The 21,853-nt window shown below is 45.1% G+C and overlaps 1 protein-coding gene across 2 annotated transcripts in view; it reads left to right on the top strand.

Moving 5' to 3' along the window:
• The first annotated feature begins 1,337 nt into the window (after nucleotides 1–1,337).
• Nucleotides 1,338–21,853, top strand: part of LOC130367588 (uncharacterized) — a 74,210-nt gene continuing 53,694 nt past the window's right edge. For both annotated transcript variants that reach the window (XM_056570098.1, XM_056570099.1), the window contains exons 1-2: nucleotides 1,338–1,461; nucleotides 19,569–19,958. In XM_056570098.1, coding sequence (XP_056426073.1) covers nucleotides 1,419–1,461; nucleotides 19,569–19,958 — 433 coding nt within the window. In that variant the 5' untranslated portion in view covers nucleotides 1,338–1,418. The remainder of the gene's footprint in view (nucleotides 1,462–19,568; nucleotides 19,959–21,853) is intronic.

Consider the following 21,853-nt stretch of genomic DNA (forward strand, 5'->3'; position numbering starts at 1 on the left):
ATCTTGTGTCTATAATCAGTTTGTTTTATTTAGGTAAAAACTCCTTTAGTATGTAAGGTACAGAAATAAATATACCAAAAAAATACGAATCCTCTATAGATGAATCCTATTAGGGAGATGATCTTTCTTTCATCTTCTACTCGTTCTTAAAGGGGTACTCCACTGGATAAAAAAAACATTTTTAAATCAATTGGTGCCAGAAAGTAAAACAGATTTGTAAATTACTTCTATTAAAAAAAATCTCAATCCTTCCAGTACTTATCAACTGCTGTTATGATCCATAGGAAGTTCTTTTCTTTTTGAATTTCCTTTCTGTCTGACCACAGTGCCCTCTGCTGACTCTTCTGTCCATGTCAGGAACTGTCCAGAGCAGGAGAAAATCCCCATAGAAAATCTCTCCTGCTCTGGACAGTTCCTGAGACAGACAGAGGTGTCAGCAGAGAGCAGTGTAAGTACTGCTGATAAGTACTGGAAGGATTACAATTTTTTATTGGAAGCTATTTACAAATCTGTATAACTTTCTGGCACCAGTTGATTTAAAAGAAAATGTTTTCCATTGGAGTACCCCTTTAAGTTGCTACAGAAGTATATAGGCCCAGATTTATCAAACTTTGTGAGAGAAAAAGTGCACAGAATTTCCCACAGCAACCAATCACAGCTCAGCTATCATTTCACCAGAGCTTGTTAGCTGAGCTGTGATTGGTCGCTGTGGAAAAATGTCTCCACTTTTTCTCTCACTTAGTTTGATAAATCTGGTCCTATATGTTTCTGTAGCAACTTAAAGGGGTACTCCACTGGAAAACCTTTTCTTTTAAATCAACTGGTGCCAGAAAGTTAAACAGATTTGTAAATTACGTCTATTAAAAATTCTTAATCCTTCCAGGACTTACCAGCTGCTGTATGTACCAGGGGAAGTTGTGTAGCTCTTTCCAGTCTGACCACAGTGCTCTCTGCTGACACATCTGTCCATATATCAGGAACTGTCCAGAGCTGGAAAAGTTTGCTATATGGATTTTCTCCTACTCTGGACAGTTCCTGACATGAACAGAGGTGTCAGTAGAGAGCACTGTGGTCAGACTGGAAAGAACTACACAACCTCCTGTGAAGCATACAGCAGCTGATAAGGACTGGAAGGATTAAGATCTTTAAATCTGTTTAACTTTCTGCCACCAGTTGGTTTGAAAAAAATTGTCTTCCACTGGAGTCCCCCTTTAATTTCTGATAAAATCATCTACACCACAAAGTAAACAGCTGAAAATACTTTCATCCCTAGATACAACATGTCTATGTAGGCATTTTTAGAAAAGAAGAACTATGGAGAAGAACCACAGATTGTGAGATTACAGAAATGACTTGTGTTCTTCTCAAACCAAAGTAGAAGGAACAAAAGTCGGTCAGAAATACAAAAACATTCAGTCATGAAGGCTTCACGTCTCCTCCTGCTGATCTTCATCTTCCAAGGTGAGTTGTGTGAGTGTTCTGTATGTGCCGTTCTGTGACTCTCAGGGTTTCTTATTATTGGAAAGCTTTAGAGCAGCTTACTGGCATCTTGATCGCAACTTTTCTCTATGATCATTTTAAACCTGAATGTTCCTCAGACTATTTTTGTTTGTGTGAAGAAGACATCTATGTTACCACCCGATTGTTGGACCTGGTCTTGATTCCATAACAATCTGTAAACAATATACTGTAGATATAACTGAGGTTGTATACTAGAATAGTGGAAGCAGACGCTGCTGCGCAGTGTGTTGTGAATAGTGTTGTGTGTTGTTCTCTTAGGGTGCTTTCACACTACGATTGTAGTGTACGGTTGCTGGATCCGGTTGGGAGGAGCGAAAACCGGTCGCTCCCGTATCCCAGCCGGATCCGGCCCAAACCCCATTCATTTCAATGAGCCGACCGGAGTCAAACGCTGACTCCGGTTGTCTCATTTGTGCCCCGTAAACAGTTTTCTGACCGGACCTAAAACCGTGGTATACCACGGTTCTAGGTCCGGTCAAAAAAACATATTCGGGGAAAAATGAGACAACCGGAGTCAGCATTTGACTCCGGTCGGCTCATTGAAATTAATGGGGTTCGGGCCGGATCCAGCTGAGATACAGGAGCGGCCGGTTTTTGCCCCTCCCAACTGGATCCAGCAACCGTACACTACAGTCGTAGTGTGAACGCACCCTTAACCGAGTTCATCTAGATTTCTTTACATCAGATAACATTGGCTTCGCATGGCGACCACATATTAATAGGAAACAAAAACCTCAAAATGCAAACACATGGGGGAGAATCAGCAAGTTTTGCCTTCAGTTATACAAATAAAAAGTCGATCATATGGAACATTATGATTTATTTCTATTAGGCTTAAAATCAACCTTATACAGCAAAGAAAGGTGTCCAGCGCTGCTCCCATTAAAAGAGTAAGCTTTGTTTTATATGCACCAAGGTACAAAACGGTAGGGTAGACAAAGGTGAAGCGTTTCGGCTCGTCACAGACGAGCCGAAACGCGTCACCTTTGTCTACCCTACCGTTTTGTACCTTGGTGCATGTGAAATAAAGCTTACTCTTTTAATGGGAGCAGCGCTGGACACCTTTCTTTGCTGTATATACTTACACCGGTGTAGTCCGCACCAGTCCGGGCGCTACGGGACACAGGAGGGGAGCTGAACGTTTGTGAAACACAGCTTTTAAAATCAACTTCAGAATGGTTCCAAGGAGCAAATTAAATGATACATAATTTTTGACCTGGGTTGAAGAAAGTTGTACAAATTTACAGTTTTTGGAGTGCTGCGCCATTGTATTTTTCCAGCACATCTTAAATATGTTAGAACAGATTGCGATCCACTGATATGGGGCAGTTGGCTTCTGCCTCATAAGGGCTTTTCACCTTCCTCAGCACAGTAGAGTTATACATTGAACTTGATAACAATTTGTTCTTTTCATTCTTATCAACTCTGTAACAATTGTATTTAATATGTAACAACTTGAAAAGAGACCACTGGAAAAATGGAAGGATGTACTCGAGCTTTACAAAGTTTAGGTAGGTGGGACGTGGGAAAGTAACATCTACGTTATGCCAGGACCAAAGGTTTCCAGCAAAACATTGCCCATCACACTGCCCCCGCTGGCTGTTTTCTTCCCATAGTGCATCCTGGTGCCATCTATTCCATACGGGAATGACAGACAAGCACCTGGCCATCCAAATGATGTACAGGGAAACATGATTCATCAGACCAGGCCACCTTCTTCCGTTTCTCTATGCTCCAGTTCTGAGGCACACGTTGGCCCATTGTAGACACTTTCTATGGGGATCAGCATGGGCACTCTAAACAGTCTGCGGCTACACAGCCCCATACACCACTATCTGTGATGATCTGTACGATCTTATACCTTTCTAATATAGCCAGTTGGAACTATTTAAGCAATATTTGCTACAATAGACTAGCCTATCCCAACACAAGTCAATGTTGTTACGCCGAGCGCTCCGGGTCCCCGCTCCTCCCCGGAGCGCTCGCTACACTCTCCTCACTGCAGCGCTCCGGTCAGATCCACTGACCCGGGGCGCTGCGATACCGCCTCCAGCCGGGATGCGATTCGCGATGCGGGTAGCGCCCGCTCGCGATGCGCACCCCGGCTCCCGTACCTGACTCGCTCTCCGTTGGTCCTGTCCCGGCGCGCGCGGCCCCGCTCCCTAGGGCGCGCGCGCGCCGGGTCTTTGCGATTTAAAGGGCCACTGCGCCGCTGATTGGCGCAGTGGTTCCAATTAGTCTGATCACCTGTGCACTTCCCTATATTACCTCACTTCCCCTGCACTTCCTTGCCGGATCTTGTTGCCATCGTGCCAGTGAAAGCGTTTCCTTGTGTGTTCCTAGCCTGTGTTCCAGACCTCCTGCCGTTGCCCCTGACTACGATCCTTGCTGCCTGCCCCGACCTTCTGCTACGTCCGACCTTGCTTCTGTCTACTCCCTTGTACCGCGCCTATCTTCAGCAGCCAGAGAGGTTGAGCCGTTGCTAGTGGATACGACCTGGTCACTACCGCCGCAGCAAGACCATCCCGCTTTGCGGCGGGCTCTGGTGAAAACCAGTAGTGACTTAGAACCGATCCACTAGCACGGTCCACGCCAATCCCTCTCTGGCACAGAGGATCCACTACCTGCCAGCCGGCATCGTGACAGTAGATCCGGCCATGGATCCCGCTGAAGTTCCTCTGCCAGTTGTCGCTGACCTCACCACGGTGGTCGCCCAGCAGTCACAACAGATAGCGCAACAAGGCCAACAGCTGTCTCAACTGACCGTTATGCTACAGCAGTTACTACCACAGCTTCAGCAATCATCTCCTCCGCCAGCTCCTGCACCTCCTCCGCAGCGAGTGGCCGCTTCTGGTCTACGCCTATCCTTGCCGGATAAATTTGATGGGGACTCTAAGTTTTGCCGTGGCTTTCTTTCCCAATGTTCCCTGCACTTGGAGATGATGTCGGACCAGTTTCCCACTGAAAGGTCTAAGGTGGCTTTCGTAGTCAGCCTTCTGTCTGGAAAAGCCCTGTCTTGGGCCACACCGCTCTGGGATCGCAATGACCCCGTCACTGCCTCTGTACACTCCTTCTTCTCGGAAATCCGAAGTGTCTTTGAGGAACCTGCCCGAGCCTCTTCTGCTGAGACTGCCCTGTTGAACCTGGTCCAGGGTAATTCTTCCGTTGGCGAGTATGCCGTACAATTCCGTACTCTTGCTTCAGAATTATCCTGGAATAATGAGGCCCTCTGCGCGACCTTTAAAAAAGGCCTATCCAGCAACATTAAAGATGTTCTGGCCGCACGAGAAATCCCTGCTAATCTACATGAACTCATTCACCTAGCCACTCGCATTGACATGCGTTTTTCCGAAAGGCGTCAGGAGCTCCGCCAGGATATGGACTCTGTTCGCACGAGGCGTTTCTTCTCCCCGGCTCCTCTCTCCTCTGGTCCCCTGCAATCTGTTCCTGTGCCTCCCGCCGTGGAGGCTCTGCAGGTCGACCGGTCTCGCCTGACACCTCAAGAGAGGACACGACGCCGCATGGAGAATCTCTGCCTGTACTGTGCTAGTACCGAACACTTCCTGAAGGATTGTCCTATCCGTCCTCCCCGCCTGGAAAGACGTACGCTGACTCCGCACAAAGGTGAGACAGTCCTTGATGTCTACTCTGCTTCTCCACGTCTTACTGTGCCTGTGCGGATATCTGCCTCTGCCTTCTCCTTCTCTACTATGGCCTTCTTGGACTCCGGATCTGCAGGAAATTTTATTTTGGCCTCTCTCGTCAACAGGTTCAACATCCCAGTGACCAGTCTCGCCAGACCCCTCTACATCAATTGTGTAAACAATGAAAGATTGGACTGTACCATACGTTTCCGCACGGAGCCCCTTCTAATGTGCATCGGATCTCATCACGAGAGGATTGAACTTTTGGTTCTCCCCAATTGCACTTCTGAAATTCTCCTTGGACTTCCCTGGCTTCAACTTCATTCCCCAACCCTGGATTGGTCCACTGGGGAGATCAAGAGTTGGGGGCCCTCTTGTTCCAAGGACTGCCTAAAACCGGTTCCCAGTAACCCTTGCCGTGACTCTGTGGTTCCTCCTGTAACCGGCCTCCCTAAGGCCTATATGGACTTTGCGGATGTTTTTTGCAAAAAACAAGCTGAGACTCTACCTCCTCACAGGCCTTATGATTGTCCTATCGACCTCCTCCCGGGCACTACTCCACCCCGGGGCAGAATTTATCCTCTGTCCGCCCCAGAGACTCTTGCCATGTCTGAATACGTCCAGGAAAATTTAAAAAAGGGCTTTATCCGTAAATTCTCCTCTCCTGCCGGAGCCGGATTTTTCTTTGTGTCCAAAAAAGATGGCTCCCTACGTCCTTGCATTGACTACCGCGGTCTTAATAAAATCACGGTTAAGAACCGCTACCCCCTACCCCTCATCTCTGAACTCTTTGATCGCCTCCAAGGTGCCCACATCTTTACCAAACTGGACTTAAGAGGTGCTTATAATCTCATCCGCATCAGAGAGGGGGATGAATGGAAAACGGCATTTAACACCAGAGATGGACACTTTGAGTATCTGGTCATGCCCTTTGGCCTGTGCAACGCCCCTGCCGTCTTCCAAGACTTTGTTAATGAAATTTTTCGTGATCTCTTATACTCCTGTGTTGTTGTATATCTGGACGATATCCTGATTTTTTCTGCCAATCTAGAAGAACACCGCCAGCATGTCCGTATGGTTCTTCAGAGACTTCGTGACAATCAACTCTATGCCAAAATAGAGAAATGTCTGTTTGAATGCCAATCTCTTCCTTTTCTAGGATACTTGGTCTCTGGCCAGGGACTACAAATGGATCCAGACAAACTCTCTGCCGTCTTAGATTGGCCACGCCCCTCCGGACTCCGTGCTATCCAACGTTTTTTGGGGTTCGCCAATTATTACAGGCAATTTATTCCACATTTTTCTACCGTTGTGGCTCCTATCGTGGCTTTAACCAAAAAAAATGCCGATCCCAAGTCTTGGCCTCCTCAAGCGGAAGACGCCTTTAAACGGCTCAAGTCTGCCTTTTCTTCGGCTCCCGTGCTCTCCAGACCTGACCCATCCAAACCCTTCCTATTGGAGGTTGATGCCTCCTCAGTGGGAGCTGGAGCTGTCCTTCTACAAAAAAATTCTTCCGGGCATGCTGTTACTTGTGGTTTTTTTTCTAGGACCTTCTCTCCGGCGGAGAGGAACTACTCCATCGGGGATCGAGAGCTTCTAGCCATTAAATTAGCACTTGAGGAATGGAGGCATCTGCTGGAGGGATCAAGGTTTCCAGTTATTATTTACACCGATCACAAGAACCTCTCCTACCTCCAGTCTGCCCAACGGCTGAATCCTCGCCAGGCCAGGTGGTCTCTGTTCTTTGCCCGATTTAATTTTGAAATTCACTTTCGGCCTGCCGATAAGAACATTAGGGCCGATGCTCTCTCTCGTTCCTCGGATGCTTCTGAAATTGAACTCTCTCCGCAACACATCATTCCTCCTGACTGCCTGATTTCCACTTCTCCAGCCTCCATCAGGCAAACTCCTCCAGGAAAGACCTTTGTTTCTCCACGCCAACGCCTCGGAATCCTCAAATGGGGTCACTCCTCCCATCTCGCAGGTCATGCGGGCATCAAGAAATCTGTGCAACTCATCTCTCGCTTCTATTGGTGGCCGACTCTGGAGACGGATGTTGTGGACTTTGTGCGAGCCTGCACTATCTGTGCCCGGGATAAGACTCCTCGCCAGAAGCCCGCTGGTTTTCTTCATCCTCTGCCTGTCCCCGAACAGCCTTGGTCTCTGATTGGTATGGATTTTATTACTGACTTACCCCCTTCCCGTGGCAACACTGTTATTTGGGTGGTCGTTGATCGATTCTCCAAAATGGCACATTTCATCCCTCTTCCTGGTCTTCCTTCAGCGCCTCAGTTGGCTAAACAATTTTTTGTACACATTTTTCGTCTTCACGGGTTGCCTACGCAGATCGTCTCGGATAGAGGCGTCCAATTCGTGTCTAAATTCTGGAGGGCTCTCTGTAAACAACTCAAGATTAAATTAAATTTTTCTTCTGCATATCATCCTCAATCCAATGGACAAGTAGAAAGAATTAACCAGGTCTTGGGTGATTATTTACGACATTTTGTTTCCTCCCGCCAGGATGACTGGGCAGATCTTCTACCATGGGCCGAATTCTCGTATAACTTCAGAGTCTCTGAATCTTCCTCCAAATCTCCATTTTTCGTGGTGTACGGCCGTCACCCTCTTCCCCCCCTCCCTACCCCCTTGCCCTCTGGTCTGCCCGCTGTGGATGAAATTTCTCGTGACCTTTCCATCATATGGAGAGAGACCCAAAATTCTCTCTTACAGGCTTCATCACGCATGAAGAAGTTCGCGGATAAGAAAAGAAGAGCTCCTCCCATTTTTTCCCCTGGAGACAAGGTATGGCTCTCCGCTAAATATGTCCGCTTCCGTGTCCCTAGCTACAAGTTGGGACCACGCTATCTTGGTCCTTTCAAAATTTTGTGCCAGATTAATCCTGTCTCTTACAAACTTCTTCTTCCTCCTTCTCTTCGTATTCCTAATGCTTTTCACGTTTCTCTTCTTAAACCACTTATCATCAACCGTTTCTCTCCCAAATCTGTTCCTCCCACTCCTGTTTCCGGCTCCTCGGACATCTTCTCCGTCAAAGAGATTCTGGCATCCAAAAAGGTCAGAGGGAAAACCTTTTTTTTAGTGGATTGGGAGGGTTGTGGTCCAGAAGAGAGATCCTGGGATCCTGAGGACAATATCCTAGACAAAAGTCTGCTCCTCAGGTTCTCAGGCTCTAAGAAGAGGGGGAGACCCAAGGGGGGGGGTACTGTTACGCCGAGCGCTCCGGGTCCCCGCTCCTCCCCGGAGCGCTCGCTACACTCTCCTCACTGCAGCGCTCCGGTCAGATCCACTGACCCGGGGCGCTGCGATACCGCCTCCAGCCAGGATGCGATTCGCGATGCGGGTAGCGCCCGCTCGCGATGCGCACCCCGGCTCCCGTACCTGACTCGCTCTCCGTCGGTCCTGTCCCGGCGCGCGCGGCCCCGCTCCCTAGGGCGCGCGCGCACCGGGTCTTTGCGATTTAAAGGGCCACTGCGCCGCTGATTGGCGCAGTGGTTCCAATTAGTCTGATCACCTGTGCACTTCCCTATATTACCTCACTTCCCCTGCACTTCCTTGCCGGATCTTGTTGCCATCGTGCCAGTGAAAGCGTTTCCTTGTGTGTTCCTAGCCTGTGTTCCAGACCTCCTGCCGTTGCCCCTTACTACGATCCTTGCTGCCTGCCCCGACCTTCTGCTACGTCCGACCTTGCTTCTGTCTACTCCCTTGTACCGCGCCTATCTTCAGCAGCCAGAGAGGTTGAGCCGTTGCTAGTGGATACGACCTGGTCACTACCGCCGCAGCAAGACCATCCCGCTTTGCGGCGGGCTCTGGTGAAAACCAGTAGTGACTTAGAACCGATCCACTAGCACGGTCCACGCCAATCCCTCTCTGGCACAGAGGATCCACTACCTGCCAGCCGGCATCGTGACAAATGTGTTATAGTTTCTCAGTTGTCTTTCTGGTAGGGTTTATGTAACTGTCAGGCCTTGGGACTAGTGTTTAATGCACCAGATACCTAACAGGTTCTCTGGAACTTTCTTTTTCTAAGTGTTGCATACCTCTCTCCATAGAACTCAGTAGGTGGCTGTGTATCTGGGGTGTGTGTACTGTGTCAGGGTACAGTGTATGCTTAATGTGCAACCTGGGTAGACGGTGTGAACAATATTGGGCATGTTACTGTTGGGTACCTATCTTTCCAGTAGATGAGAGCTGTGTATCTTGTGTTTTGTACTGTGTAGTATAAATTATCCTTAATTTTCTTACTCAAAGTCTTTATTGAAATTTCCAAAATACACAATATAAATAAAAGAGGGAAGGAACAACACCTCAGCAAAGTAACAAGAGGGTCAGCCATATGGAGAGAACATGATCAATACATTTCCCACAATGAAAACCTAATAGGTCAACTATGCACATAAGCAAATGTTGATCAGGAACCTCCCAGTTAGGATAAAAAAATTTTATTAAGAAATCATCCAGGAGCCTAATGACAAAAAAGATTCTAAACATCTAGAGAGCCCGTAGAAGGCAAAAAGCAGCACAGTCAGGGCACAAGAAGAAGAAATCGTCCTATAAGAATCTGACTGTAAAAACTCCAACCATGGTTGCCATAGCAGCTCATGTTTTAACAAGCGTCCATGGATGTCCGCTAGCAATTTTTTCATCTGGTGCAAATGTATAATCTCCGAAAACCACTCCATTAGAGATGATGGGCTTGTCCACTTTCACAACTGGGGCATAACCTGCTTCGCCGCAATAATAGAAAACAATATAGTAGTATAGAGGAGAAAGACAGCCTGGCACTGCTGATGCATACACCTGTTGGATGTCTAGCTTATCGACACACTCCTGCAGAGTAACAACAGAGGCAGCCGGTGGTGGTGCAAACTTATTGTAACGTGAAGACACGGTCCATCATTTCCAATCAAACAGAAAAAATAATAAGTGCACTCACAGCAAAATGCTGCTTCATCTGGGTATTTTAATGAAAGTCCATAAGACCAAACAGTGCAGGGAGGCAATGAAGGAGGGAGGTGAGCTGGGGCAAAGCTCACCTCCCTCCTTCGTTGCCTCCCTGCACTGTTTGGTCTTATGGACTTTCAATAAAATACCCAGATGAAGCAGCATTTTGCGGTGAGTGCACTTATTATTTTTTCTGTTTGATTGAAAATGATATAGTGACTTAGTTTGGATTTAATAGAATTTAGGAGTATAGAAAGGAGTAAAGGAGCCGGATCATTTTCAATAGGAACCTCATAATTTTGAATATAAAGTCTGGGACTCTAACCAAAATGGTTGAAGGAGTGAACATCCCCACCATACATGAGTAAAAGTTCCCTCTTCAGTCCCATATCGCCAGCAGGAGCTGGAGACTAAAGTGTATATTTTGTGGAGGACCAAGGGAACTCAGTACCAGTGTGTTAGGAGCTTATAATTTGTCTCTTGACGCTTACCAGGAAGTCAGAGTTTGTGACATTAAAATATAGATTTAGTCCAGTCCGCAGGCAGAAAGGTGCATCCCAATTCTCTTTATCAAACAACAATATATGGGAGGGGATTCTCAGCTTGCTCAGAAAGTAAGAGAGCATATATATGTGAGGTAGTCTTTACAGGACAAGTATCTTCCCTATCCGAAGGTCCGACGGCTCTCCTTCATAGTAGTGCATTATGACAACTGCCTGAAGCGGGGCCACCTTCCCCCCTCCTTATAGCTCTATGGGGCAGCCGTTCGGCAATCTTTGGCTCTTCCATAGAGCTATGTAGAGGGGTCGTGACACACCACTGTGAAGGAGAGCCGGGGCTTAAACAGGAAATCGTGGGGGGCCCCAGCGCTTATTCCATGTCTTTCCGATAGAGGATATATTTTTTTCCATGATACTTTCCTTTAAGGGAGGAGAGGAGGCCGTACATGAAGAAATGAGTATGAAGACGAAGAAACTGTGAGAAATCCACTGGAGTCTGCCGTAAAGCTTGAGTAAGTCAAAGAAAGGCCATAAGAGGAAGCTGGGCTGCATGTGTTTTTAGGGCAATCCAGCGTCTAGTCGCAAAGTGATGAAAACTAGACATGTGCAATTTGTTTCGGCACAAATGTCTAATTTACCGAATGTTACCGTTTTCGGGTATTCGGACAGATCCGATTGCACGAAAACATATTTTGAACACTCCCGAATAGCCACGAATAGAAAAATAACGAATGCATTCGTAATTTACTGAATGCATGCGGTAAATAACAAATGCATTCGTTATCCGTAAACGAACGTAAAGAATTCATTCTAATAAAAAAAAAGAATAAAAAAGATACAGTAGTGATGGAAACATTTTTATCTAACAAAATGTATCTTTTTTATTACGAAATGTTTATAAATTTTTAAACAGGGATCATTTTATGTGAGCGGGTAAAACACTAAAAATGTAGCCAACAATAATAAAAATGTAGTGTGTGCGTGTTTTTCACTTTTTTATTTTGTTTACATTTTTTAGGTAGTACTACTACTCCCAGCATGGAACACACTGTTCCATGATGGGAGTAGTAGTACCTGTACTAATAGACAGATCGCCCACTGCGATCTTTCTGTATAATGTATAGATGCGGCGGCCGCTCTCCTATGGTCCCCTGCAAGGCCGTATATATACACATATTCCTATTTCTCACAGAGAGCTGTGATTGGCTGGAACCATCTGGCCAATCACAGCTCTGGGGGAAATATGAATAGATGTATATATACGTCATTGCAGGGGACCATAGAAGAGCGTCCGCCGCATCTATACCTTATACAAGAGGATCGCAAGGGACCCCGGCGATCTGTCAATTAGTACAGGTAACTACTACTCCCATCATGGAACAGTGTGTCCCATGCTGGGAGTAGTAGTACTACCTACAAAATGTAAAAATAAAAAAAGGGAAAAACACGCACACACTACATTTTTATTATTGTTGGCTACATTTTCAGTGCTTTACCCGCTCACATAAATTGATCCCTGTTTAAAAATTAATAAACATTTCATAATAAAAAAAAGATACATTTCGTTAGATACAAATTTTTCCATCACTACTGTATCTTTTTTATTATTTTTTTATGGTACCCTACGACATTTTAATAAAAATCTCCATAATTTTTTAGTCCAAAAAAGGAAGTTTCTTGGGTAGGGCGTGTAGCCGCTTATAAAATGTTTCTATTGCCTAAAATGCTATACCTATTTAGAACTCTTCCGATTAGCCTCCCCAGGGTTTTTTTTTTTTTTTTTTTCAGAAAGCTACGAAGATTTTATCAAGCTATATTTGGGCAGGGAGAAAACCACGAATAAAAATGTCTCTACTTAACAAAACAACAAGAGGAGGGGGAATAGGGGTCCCAAATTTAAAAGGATATTACATTGCCACGCTGGTAGCCTCACTGACACATTGGAGACTACCTGAAAGACCCCCTGTTTGGGCCAAGATAGAAGAATACGCAACATCTCCCTTCTCCTTAGGGGATATGTTATACATACCCGTATGGAAGGTAGATCCCCCAAAAATAAATAACTCAATAGTTAGAGCATCAATGAGAGCATGGACAGAATATTTGAAGATTAAAAAAACAACTCAAATAGATTCAAACTCCCTATTTGTACAAGCAGCAATGATAAACATAAATTTGGGTAGTTGGATAAGTGCAGGAATTATTTTGGTGAGACAATTATATGACGAAGGAAAACTAATGGATTTTGCCTCCATACAAAAGAAGTATAGTGTCCCAAATAGAGATTTTTATAAGTTCCTTAGGGTGAGACACTTTTTGGCCTCTCTTGAACTAAAAATAGGTAAAATAGACGTAACAACAACATTACAATCTACATTTAAGAAGAAGGGTCTAAGACACGTATATTTAGCCTACACACAATTAGATAAATGCTCTAAATCCTACCCATTAAGATTATGGGAGAGAGACTTAGAGCTTTCAATACCAATAGAAGAATGGGAGGAAGTCTTTAAGATAATAAGGAAAGCTTTACAATGCTCAACGCATATTGAGACAGCCTTTAAAATGATATTAAGATGGTACCTCACACCGGAGAAGATTTCCTGTGCTTATCCGAATACGGATGATACATGCTGGAGAGGATGCAGGAAAAAAGGAACCATAAAACATATATTTTGGAGCTGTCCCCTTATACAGTCTTTCTGGGAGGAATGTAGAAAATTAATAGTGGAGATTCTAAAGATTAAAATAAATTGGTCACCACAATTGATGCTTTTATTTTTGGGGGTAGGGCAGATCTCTGAGAGGGGCAGAGATCTTTTCTGCATCATTAATATTATTGCAAAATTAGAGATTGCCAAATTATGGAAGACAAATAAAAGTCCAGACATTAGGGTAGTTATAGGGAAACTGAATCTAACGTACGCATATGAATATATTATAGCTAGAGGGTCATCGTGGAGATCTCAGGCTCTATGAGAAAGTTCAGCCACAGATGGATAGATTGGTTGGAATGTCCATTCAGCACAGAGATGGGAGAAAGTTACTAAAGCATTTAAGTTAAATTAAGAACTAGAGTTAAGTAGACAGAGGTTAATTATAAAGGGAACTTTTTTTTTTGTTTTTTTTGTTTGTTTTTGCTTTGGTAAGTTATGTCACAGAGTATACACATGCAAAGTAGGAGGAGTAAAAATGGGGGGTATGTTGAGAGCGCTACTGTCAGATGGCGATGGTTGAAGTCAAGAAACGGTATGAGCCAGCACTTATGCAGGACTAACTTTTATTGAAAAAAGAAGTCAAGAAAGTAAAAACAGGACAACGCATTTCGACGCTCGCTGGCGCCTTCCTCAGGTCCACAACCATAAATTTGTGTAGTCCTAGCCGGAGTTCCCTGGCGTCCCTCCACCTAGGCAAGGCTGAGCTTTACCACCAGCTATACAGGCATGGGTAATGCTCATGTTGGACAGGAGGTAAACATTGCATACCTCCTGCCAAGCAAGAAAAAAGTTTAGTAGCCATGCTGTGCATCAAACTAAATATGCAAATATGACCACTGTCGTTTTAAGCATTAATAACTCTGAAATGCTTTTACTCTTTCATTCTGATTCCAAGATTTTGTTTCGTGACATATTCTACTTTATGTTAGTGGTAAATTTAAAAAAAATACCCATTCACATTTAGGAAGACCCTATGGTGCCAGAATAGTAAAAAAAAAAAAAAAAAAAAAGCACATGGCATACTATTTTGGAAACTACACCCCTCAAGTAACGTAACATGGGGTACAGTGAGCCTTAACACCCCACAGATGTTTGATGACTTTACATTAAAGTAGGATGTGTAAATGAATTTGTGTTTTCATTAAAATGCAGTTTTTCCTCAAATTTTACATTTTTACAAGGGGTAATAGGAAAAATTGCCCCCCAAAATTTATAACCCCATTTCTTCTGATTATGGAAATACCCCATATGTGGACGTCAAGTGCTCTGCTGACAAACTACAATGCTCAGAAGAGAAGGAGTGTCATTGAGAGTTTGGAGAGAGAATTTGGTTGAAATAGAAGTCGGGGGCCATGTGCATTTACAAAGTCCCCCGTGGTGCCAGAACAGTGGACCCCCCCATATGTGACCCCATTTTGGAAACTACACCCCTCCATAGTTCTGGCGCTGTGGGGGCTTTGTAAACACACGTGGCCTTCAATTCCGGACAAATTTTCTCTTCAAAAGTCCGATGGCGCTTCTTCTCTTCTGATCATTGTAGTTCGTGCGCAGAGCACTTTACATCCACATATGGGGTATGTTCTTACTCATATGGGGTTATAAATTTAGGGGGTCTTTTTTACTATTTTCCCTTGTGAAAAGGAAAAATTGAGGGTAACACCAGCATTTTAGTTACTTTTTTTTTTTTTCCCATTCAACTTTAACAAAAATTTGTTAAACACCTGTGGGGTGTGAAGGCTCACTATACCCCTTGTGTAGTTTCCAAAATGGGATCACATGTGGGTATTTATTTTTTTGCGATTATGTCAGAACCGCTGTAAAATCAGCCACCCCTGTGCAAATCACCAATTTAGACCTCAAATGTACATAGTGCGCTCTCACTCCTGAGCCTTGTTGTGCGCCCGCAGAGCATTTTACGTTCACATATGGGGTATTCCATACTCAGGAGAAATTTTGGGGGTCTTTTTTATCCTTTTACCTCTTGTGAAAATAAAAAGTGTGGGGCAACACCAGCATGTTAGTGTAAAAATGTTAATTTTTTTACACTAACAGGCTTGTGTAGACCCCAATTTTTCCTTTTCATAAGGGGTAAAAGGAAAAAAATCCCCCCAAAATTTGTAACTCAATTTCTCCCAAGTACGGAAATACCCCATATGTGGCCCTAAACTGTTTCCTTGAAATACAACAGGGCTCTGAAGTGAGAGAGCGCCAAGCACATTTGAGGATTAAATTAGAGATTGCATAGGGGTGGACATAGGGGTATTCTACGCCAGTGATTCCCAAACAGGGTGCCTTCAGCTGTTGCTAAACTCCCAGCATGCCTGGACAGTCAGTGGCTGTCCAGAAATGCTGGGAGTTGTGGTTTTGCAACAGCTGGAGGCTCCGTTTTGGAAACACTGCCGTACAATACGTTGTTCATTTTTATTGGGGGGGAACAGTGTAAGGGGGTGTATATTTTGTGTTTTTCCCTTTATTATGTGTTAGTGAAGTGTAGTGTTGTGTTTTTAGGGTACATTAACACTGGCGGCGGTTTACAGTGAGTTTACAGCTAGGAGTTTGCGCTACTGCAGAAAATTTGTCGCAGCCCAAACTTGAAGCAGGAAATTTACTGCAAACCTGCCTGTGTGAATGTACCCTGTACATTCACATGGGGGGGGGGGCAAACCTCCAGCTGTTGCAAAACTACAACTCCCAGCATGCACTGACAGACCGTGCATGCTGGGAGTTGTACTTTTGCAACAGCTGGAGGCACACTGGTTGGAAAACCTTCAGTTAGGTTCTGTAACCTGACTCAGTATGTTCCAACCAGGGTGCCTCCAGCTGTTGCAAAACTACAACTCTCAGCATGTATTCATGGCCGAAGGGCATGCTGTGAGATTTAGCTATGCAACAGCTGGATGTACGCAACTACAACTCCCAGCATGGCAAGACAGCCTTTTGCTGTTCTTGCATGCTGGGAGTTGTAGTTTTGCTATAATTGTATGTTATAGAGGTACAGGTCCTACAAGGAGACCAAATTATTCCCAGCATCAACTATATCAAATCATATTTACATAACCAATATGGTGGGGAACAGCGTTTGTTAAAATATAACTTTTAATGATATTAGTAAAAATCACCAAAAATATTCGTGCTATAGTGAAACTAAAATAGAATTAAATTGACATAGCCCTCCTATGCTATACGTATATGCTACGCAGTATAGGATGTAAATTGCTACCAACGCGTTTCAACCTAAGTTAAAGGCATCATCAGGGGAGACTTATGCAATCTTAGCTATGAATATTATAATTGAAATGTAGCTCAGGTCAAGTCAGTCCTTGTTATGACCAACAGATGACCAGCCAATGGCTACATAGACAGACCTACCGTATTTTTCGTCCTATAGGACGCACCGGCATATAAGACGCACCCAATTTTTAGGGGCAAAATCTAAAAAAATAAAGATTTTGAACCCAATAGTGGTCTTCAACCTGCGGACCTCCAGATGTTGCAAAACTACAACTCCCAGCATGCCCGGACAGCCGTTGGAGGTCCGCAGATTGAAGACCACTGCATAGGAGGTAATACTCACGTGTCTCCGTCGCTCCGGAACGTCTCTGCTGCCGGCCGGATATCCTCGCTCTCCGTCGCCGCCATCACGTCGTTACGCACGCCGACGCACGTACGCGATGACGTGATGACGAGGAAGGAGAGCGCCGGCATACAGGGGATCCCTGAACGGGGAAGACACCGAGGAGGCAGGTAAGGTCCCTCCCGGTGTCCTGTAAGCACTAACCCGGCTATTCAGTCGGGCTGTTCGGGACCGCCGCGGTGAAATTGCTGAACAGCCGGGATAGTGTCACTTTCCCTTCAGACGCGGCGGTCAGCTTTGATCGCCGTGTCTGAAGGGTTAATACAGGGCATCACCGTGATCGGTGATGTCCTGTATTAGCCGCGGGTCCCGGCCGTTGATGGCCGCAGGGACCGCCGCGATAGGGGTGTATTCGCCGTATAAGGCGCACCAACTTTTTCCCCCCCAGTTTTGGGGAAGAAAAAGTGCGTTTTATACGGCGAAAAATACGGTATATTTATTTAATTGCCCTCATAAATACTGAAGCCACTATTAATGAAATTGAATAAGAAAATGTATTTACCCTTTTCTTTTCCCTCCTCAGAAAAATGAAAGAGTCCATAAGCCAAATGCCACTTATATATCCAGATGTGTTACATGCATTATAGATGTTATACACCACAGGAGGGGGATAATTAGCAAATTATCAAATTATAGATATATAGGTACCAACATAACAGATAAACCATGACCAGGGATACTATGTGCTTATGTAGTTGAAATTGTATTTAAATTTTTAATTTGATTGGGGGTCCCCACCAGGGATTCTGATATGGGATAATTTACATCCACGTTGGGAGCAATTTACATCCTATGCTGCGTAGCATATATGTATAGCATAGGAGGGCTATGTCAATTTAATTCTATTTTAGTTTCACTATAGCACGAATATTTTTGGTGATTTTTACTAATATCATTAAAAGTTATATTTTAACACACGCTGTTCCCCACCATAAGGGAGTTGTAGTTTTGCAAGATTTAGAGGGCCTTGTTTTAGAAACCACCGCACAGTGATCTCCAAACTGTGGCCCTCCAGATGTTGCAAAACTTAAAATCCCAGCATGCCTAGACAGCAAACTGCTATGTGGGCATGCTGGGAGTTGTAGTTTTGGCAAGATCTAGAGGGACACAGTTTAGAGACCACTGCACAGTGATCCTCAAACTGTACCCCTCTAAATCTTGCAAAACCACAAATCCCAGCATGCCCAAATGTCTGTATAGTGGTCTCCAAACTGTAGCCCTCCAGATGTTGCTAGGCAACTACTCACCGGCTTCCGTAGTCCTTACCAGGGAGCTGCCCGTTATCACTGCCGCCGTTCTGCACGGATTACTGTGGGTGGACAGAACGGGTGAACTGAACTTTTACCCTTCTGCCCCCGATCTGCTATTGGTCGGTTGCTTCTGACTGAACAATAGCAGGGATAGAAGGGGTGGCACCCATGCCACCTCACTCCTATCCCTTCAGGGGGACCAGGGGTGTATTGGACACCCCCGATCCCCCTTATTTCTTATTTTCCGGGTCACTGGAGACCCATATGACCCGTTATCGCCGCAGATCGTCGGTCTAAGCAGAGCATATGCAGGGCAAAAACTTTTTATATAATATAGTAAATACATTGATGTGTATATTACTTCCCCACCAGCTTTTACCTGTGTAACTCTGTGAGGACTTTGCACACAGAGGACAAGCAGGGCTCTGTACACTGAGGACAAGCAAGGCTCTGTACACTGAGGACAAGCAGGGCTCTGTACACTGAGAACAAATAGGGCTCTGTACACTGAGGACAAGCAGGGCTCTGTACAGTGAGGACAAGCAGGGCTCTGTACAGTGAGGACAAGCAGGGCTCTGTACAGTGTGGACAAGCAGGGTTCTGTACACTGAGGACAAATAGGGCTCTGTACACTGAGGACAAGCAGGGCTCTGTACACTGAGGACAAGCAGGGCTCTGTACACTGAGGACAAGCAGGGTTCTGTACACTGAGGACAAATAGGGCTCTGTACACTGAGGACAAATAGGGCTCTGTACACTGAGGACAAGCAGGGCTCTGTACAGTGTGGACAAGCAGGGTTCTGTACACTGAGGACAAGCAGGGCTCTGTACAGTGAGGACAAGCAGGGCTCTGTACAGTGTGGACAAGCAGGGTTCTGTACACTGAGGACAAATAGGGCTCTGTACACTGAGGACAAGACGGGCTCTGTACACTGAGGACAAGCAGGGCTCTGTACACTGAGGACAAGCAGGGTTCTGTACACTGAGGACAAATAGGGCTCTGTACACTGAGGACAAGCAGGGCTCTGTACAGTGAGGACAAGCAGGGCTCTGTACAGTGTGGACAAGCAGGGTTCTGTACACTGAGGACAAGCAGGGCTCTGTACACTGAGGACAAGCAGGGATCTGTACAGTGAGGACAAGCAGGGCTCTGTACACCGGGACAAGCAGGGTTCTTTACACTGAGGACAAGCAGGGCTCTGTACACTGAGGACAAGCAGGGCCCTGTACACTGAGGACAAATAGGGCTCTGTATAAGATCACTAAGATGTTTTTGGAGCCTGAATTGTTTATAGGAAGATGTTGTGTTCTCTGATATTATAATAAGTTGTTTATTTCTATAGGAGGAAGAAGTGGTGATGGAGAAACATTCTGTACAGCACAGCGAGGATCCATCATTGTAGAGGAGAAGGGATCAGTGACTATTCCATGTAACTTCACCTATCCAGAGGAGTACAGATCTGGAGACGTGAGAGTGTTCTGGAGAAGAGGGCTGGAACGTTGTGGGAACGGAGAATTCATATATAACCAGACAAAAGGCATCATACATACAAACTATACAGGAAGAATCTCATCTGAGGAGAAAAATAAGGAAAAGGGAACAACAGCCATAACAATCCGGAATCTGAGGAGGACGGATGGTCCCATGTTCTGCTGTAGAATAGAAATATATAAAGGGTCTAAATACATAGATGGCTGGCACAACCGTCCCGGAACACAAATACTGTTCAAAGGTAAAGTACTGACTAATGTTATTCTATATAGATCACTGTGTCACCCTATTGGAGGAGGAGACTCATAACGCATTCTATATATATCACCCTGCAGGAGGAGGAGACTCATAGCGCCTTCTATATATATCACCCTGCAGGAGGAGGAGACTCATAGCTTCTTCTATATGTATCACCCTGCAGGAGGAGGAGACTCATAGCTCCTTCTATATATATCACCCTGCAGGAGGAGGAGACTCATATATCCTTCTATATATATCACCCTGCAGGAGGAGGAGACTCATTGCCCCTTCTATATATATATCACCCTGCAGGAGGAGGAGACTCATAGCTCCTTCTATATATAGATCACCCTGCAGGAGGAGGAGACTCATAGCTCCTTCTATATATATCACCCTACAGGAGGAGGAGACTCATAGCTCCTTCTATATATATCACCCTGCAGGGGGAGGAGACTCATAGCTCCTTCTATATATATCACCCTGCAGGAGGAGGAGACTCATAGCGCCTTCTATATATATATCACCCTGCAGGAGGAGGAGACTCATATATCCTTCTATATATATCACCCTGCAGGAGGAGGAGACTCATAGCTCCTTCTATATATATCACCTTGCAGGAGGAGGAGACTCATAGCTCCTTCTATATATATATAACCCTGCAGGAGGAGGAGACTCATAGCTCCTTCTATATATATATCACCCTGCAGGAGGAGGAGACTCATAGATCCTTCTATATATATCACCCTGCAGGAGGAGGAGACTCATAGCTCCTTCTATATATATATCACCCTGCAGGAGGAGGAGACTCATAGCTCCTTCTATATATATCACCCTGCAGGAGGAGGAGACTCATAACTCCTTCTATATATATCACCCTGCAGGAGGAGGAGACTCATATATCCTTCTATATATATATATCACCCTGCAGGAGGAGGAGACTCATAGCTCCTTCTATATATATCACCCTGCAGGAGGAGGAGACTCATATATCCTTCTATATATATATCACCCTGCAGGAGGAGGAGACTCATAGATCCTTCTATATATATCACCCTGCAGGAGGAGGAGACTCATAGCTCCTTCTATATATATATCACCCTGCAGGAGGAGGAGACTCATAGCTCCTTCTATATATATCACCCTGCAGGAGGAGGAGACTCATAACTCCTTCTATATATATCACCCTGCAGGAGGAGGAGACTCATAGCTCCTTCTATATATATCACCCTGCAGGAGGAGGAGACTCATATATCCTTCTATATATATCACCCTGCAGGAGGAGGAGACTCATAGCTCCTTCTATATATATCACCCTGCAGGAGGAGGAGACTCATAGCTCCTTCTATATATATCACCCTTCAGGAGGAGGAGACTCATATATCCTTCTATATATATCACCCTGCAGGAGGAGGAGACTCATATATCCTTCTATATGTATCACCCTGCAGGAGGAGGAGACTCATATATCCTTCTATATGTATCACCCTGCAGGAGGAGGAGACTCATAGCTCCTTCTATATATATCACCCTGCAGGAGGAGGAGACTCATATATCCTTCTATATATATCACCCTGCAGGAGGAGGAGACTCATAGCTCTTTCTATATATATCACCCTGCAGGAGGAGGAGACTCATAGCTCCTTCTATATATATGACCCTGCAGGAGGAGGAGACTCATATATCCTTCTATATATATCACCCTGCAGGAGGAGGAGACTCATAGCTCCTTCTATATATATCACCCTGCAGGAGGAGGAGACTCATAGCTCCTTCTATATATATCACCCTTCAGGAGGAGGAGACTCATATATCCTTCTATATATATCACCCTGCAGGAGGAGGAGACTCATATATCCTTCTATATGTATCACCCTGCAGGAGGAGGAGACTCATATA

This window comes from Hyla sarda, chromosome 4 (genome assembly GCF_029499605.1).
Source record: "Hyla sarda isolate aHylSar1 chromosome 4, aHylSar1.hap1, whole genome shotgun sequence".
Taxonomy (NCBI): domain Eukaryota; kingdom Metazoa; phylum Chordata; class Amphibia; order Anura; family Hylidae; genus Hyla; species Hyla sarda.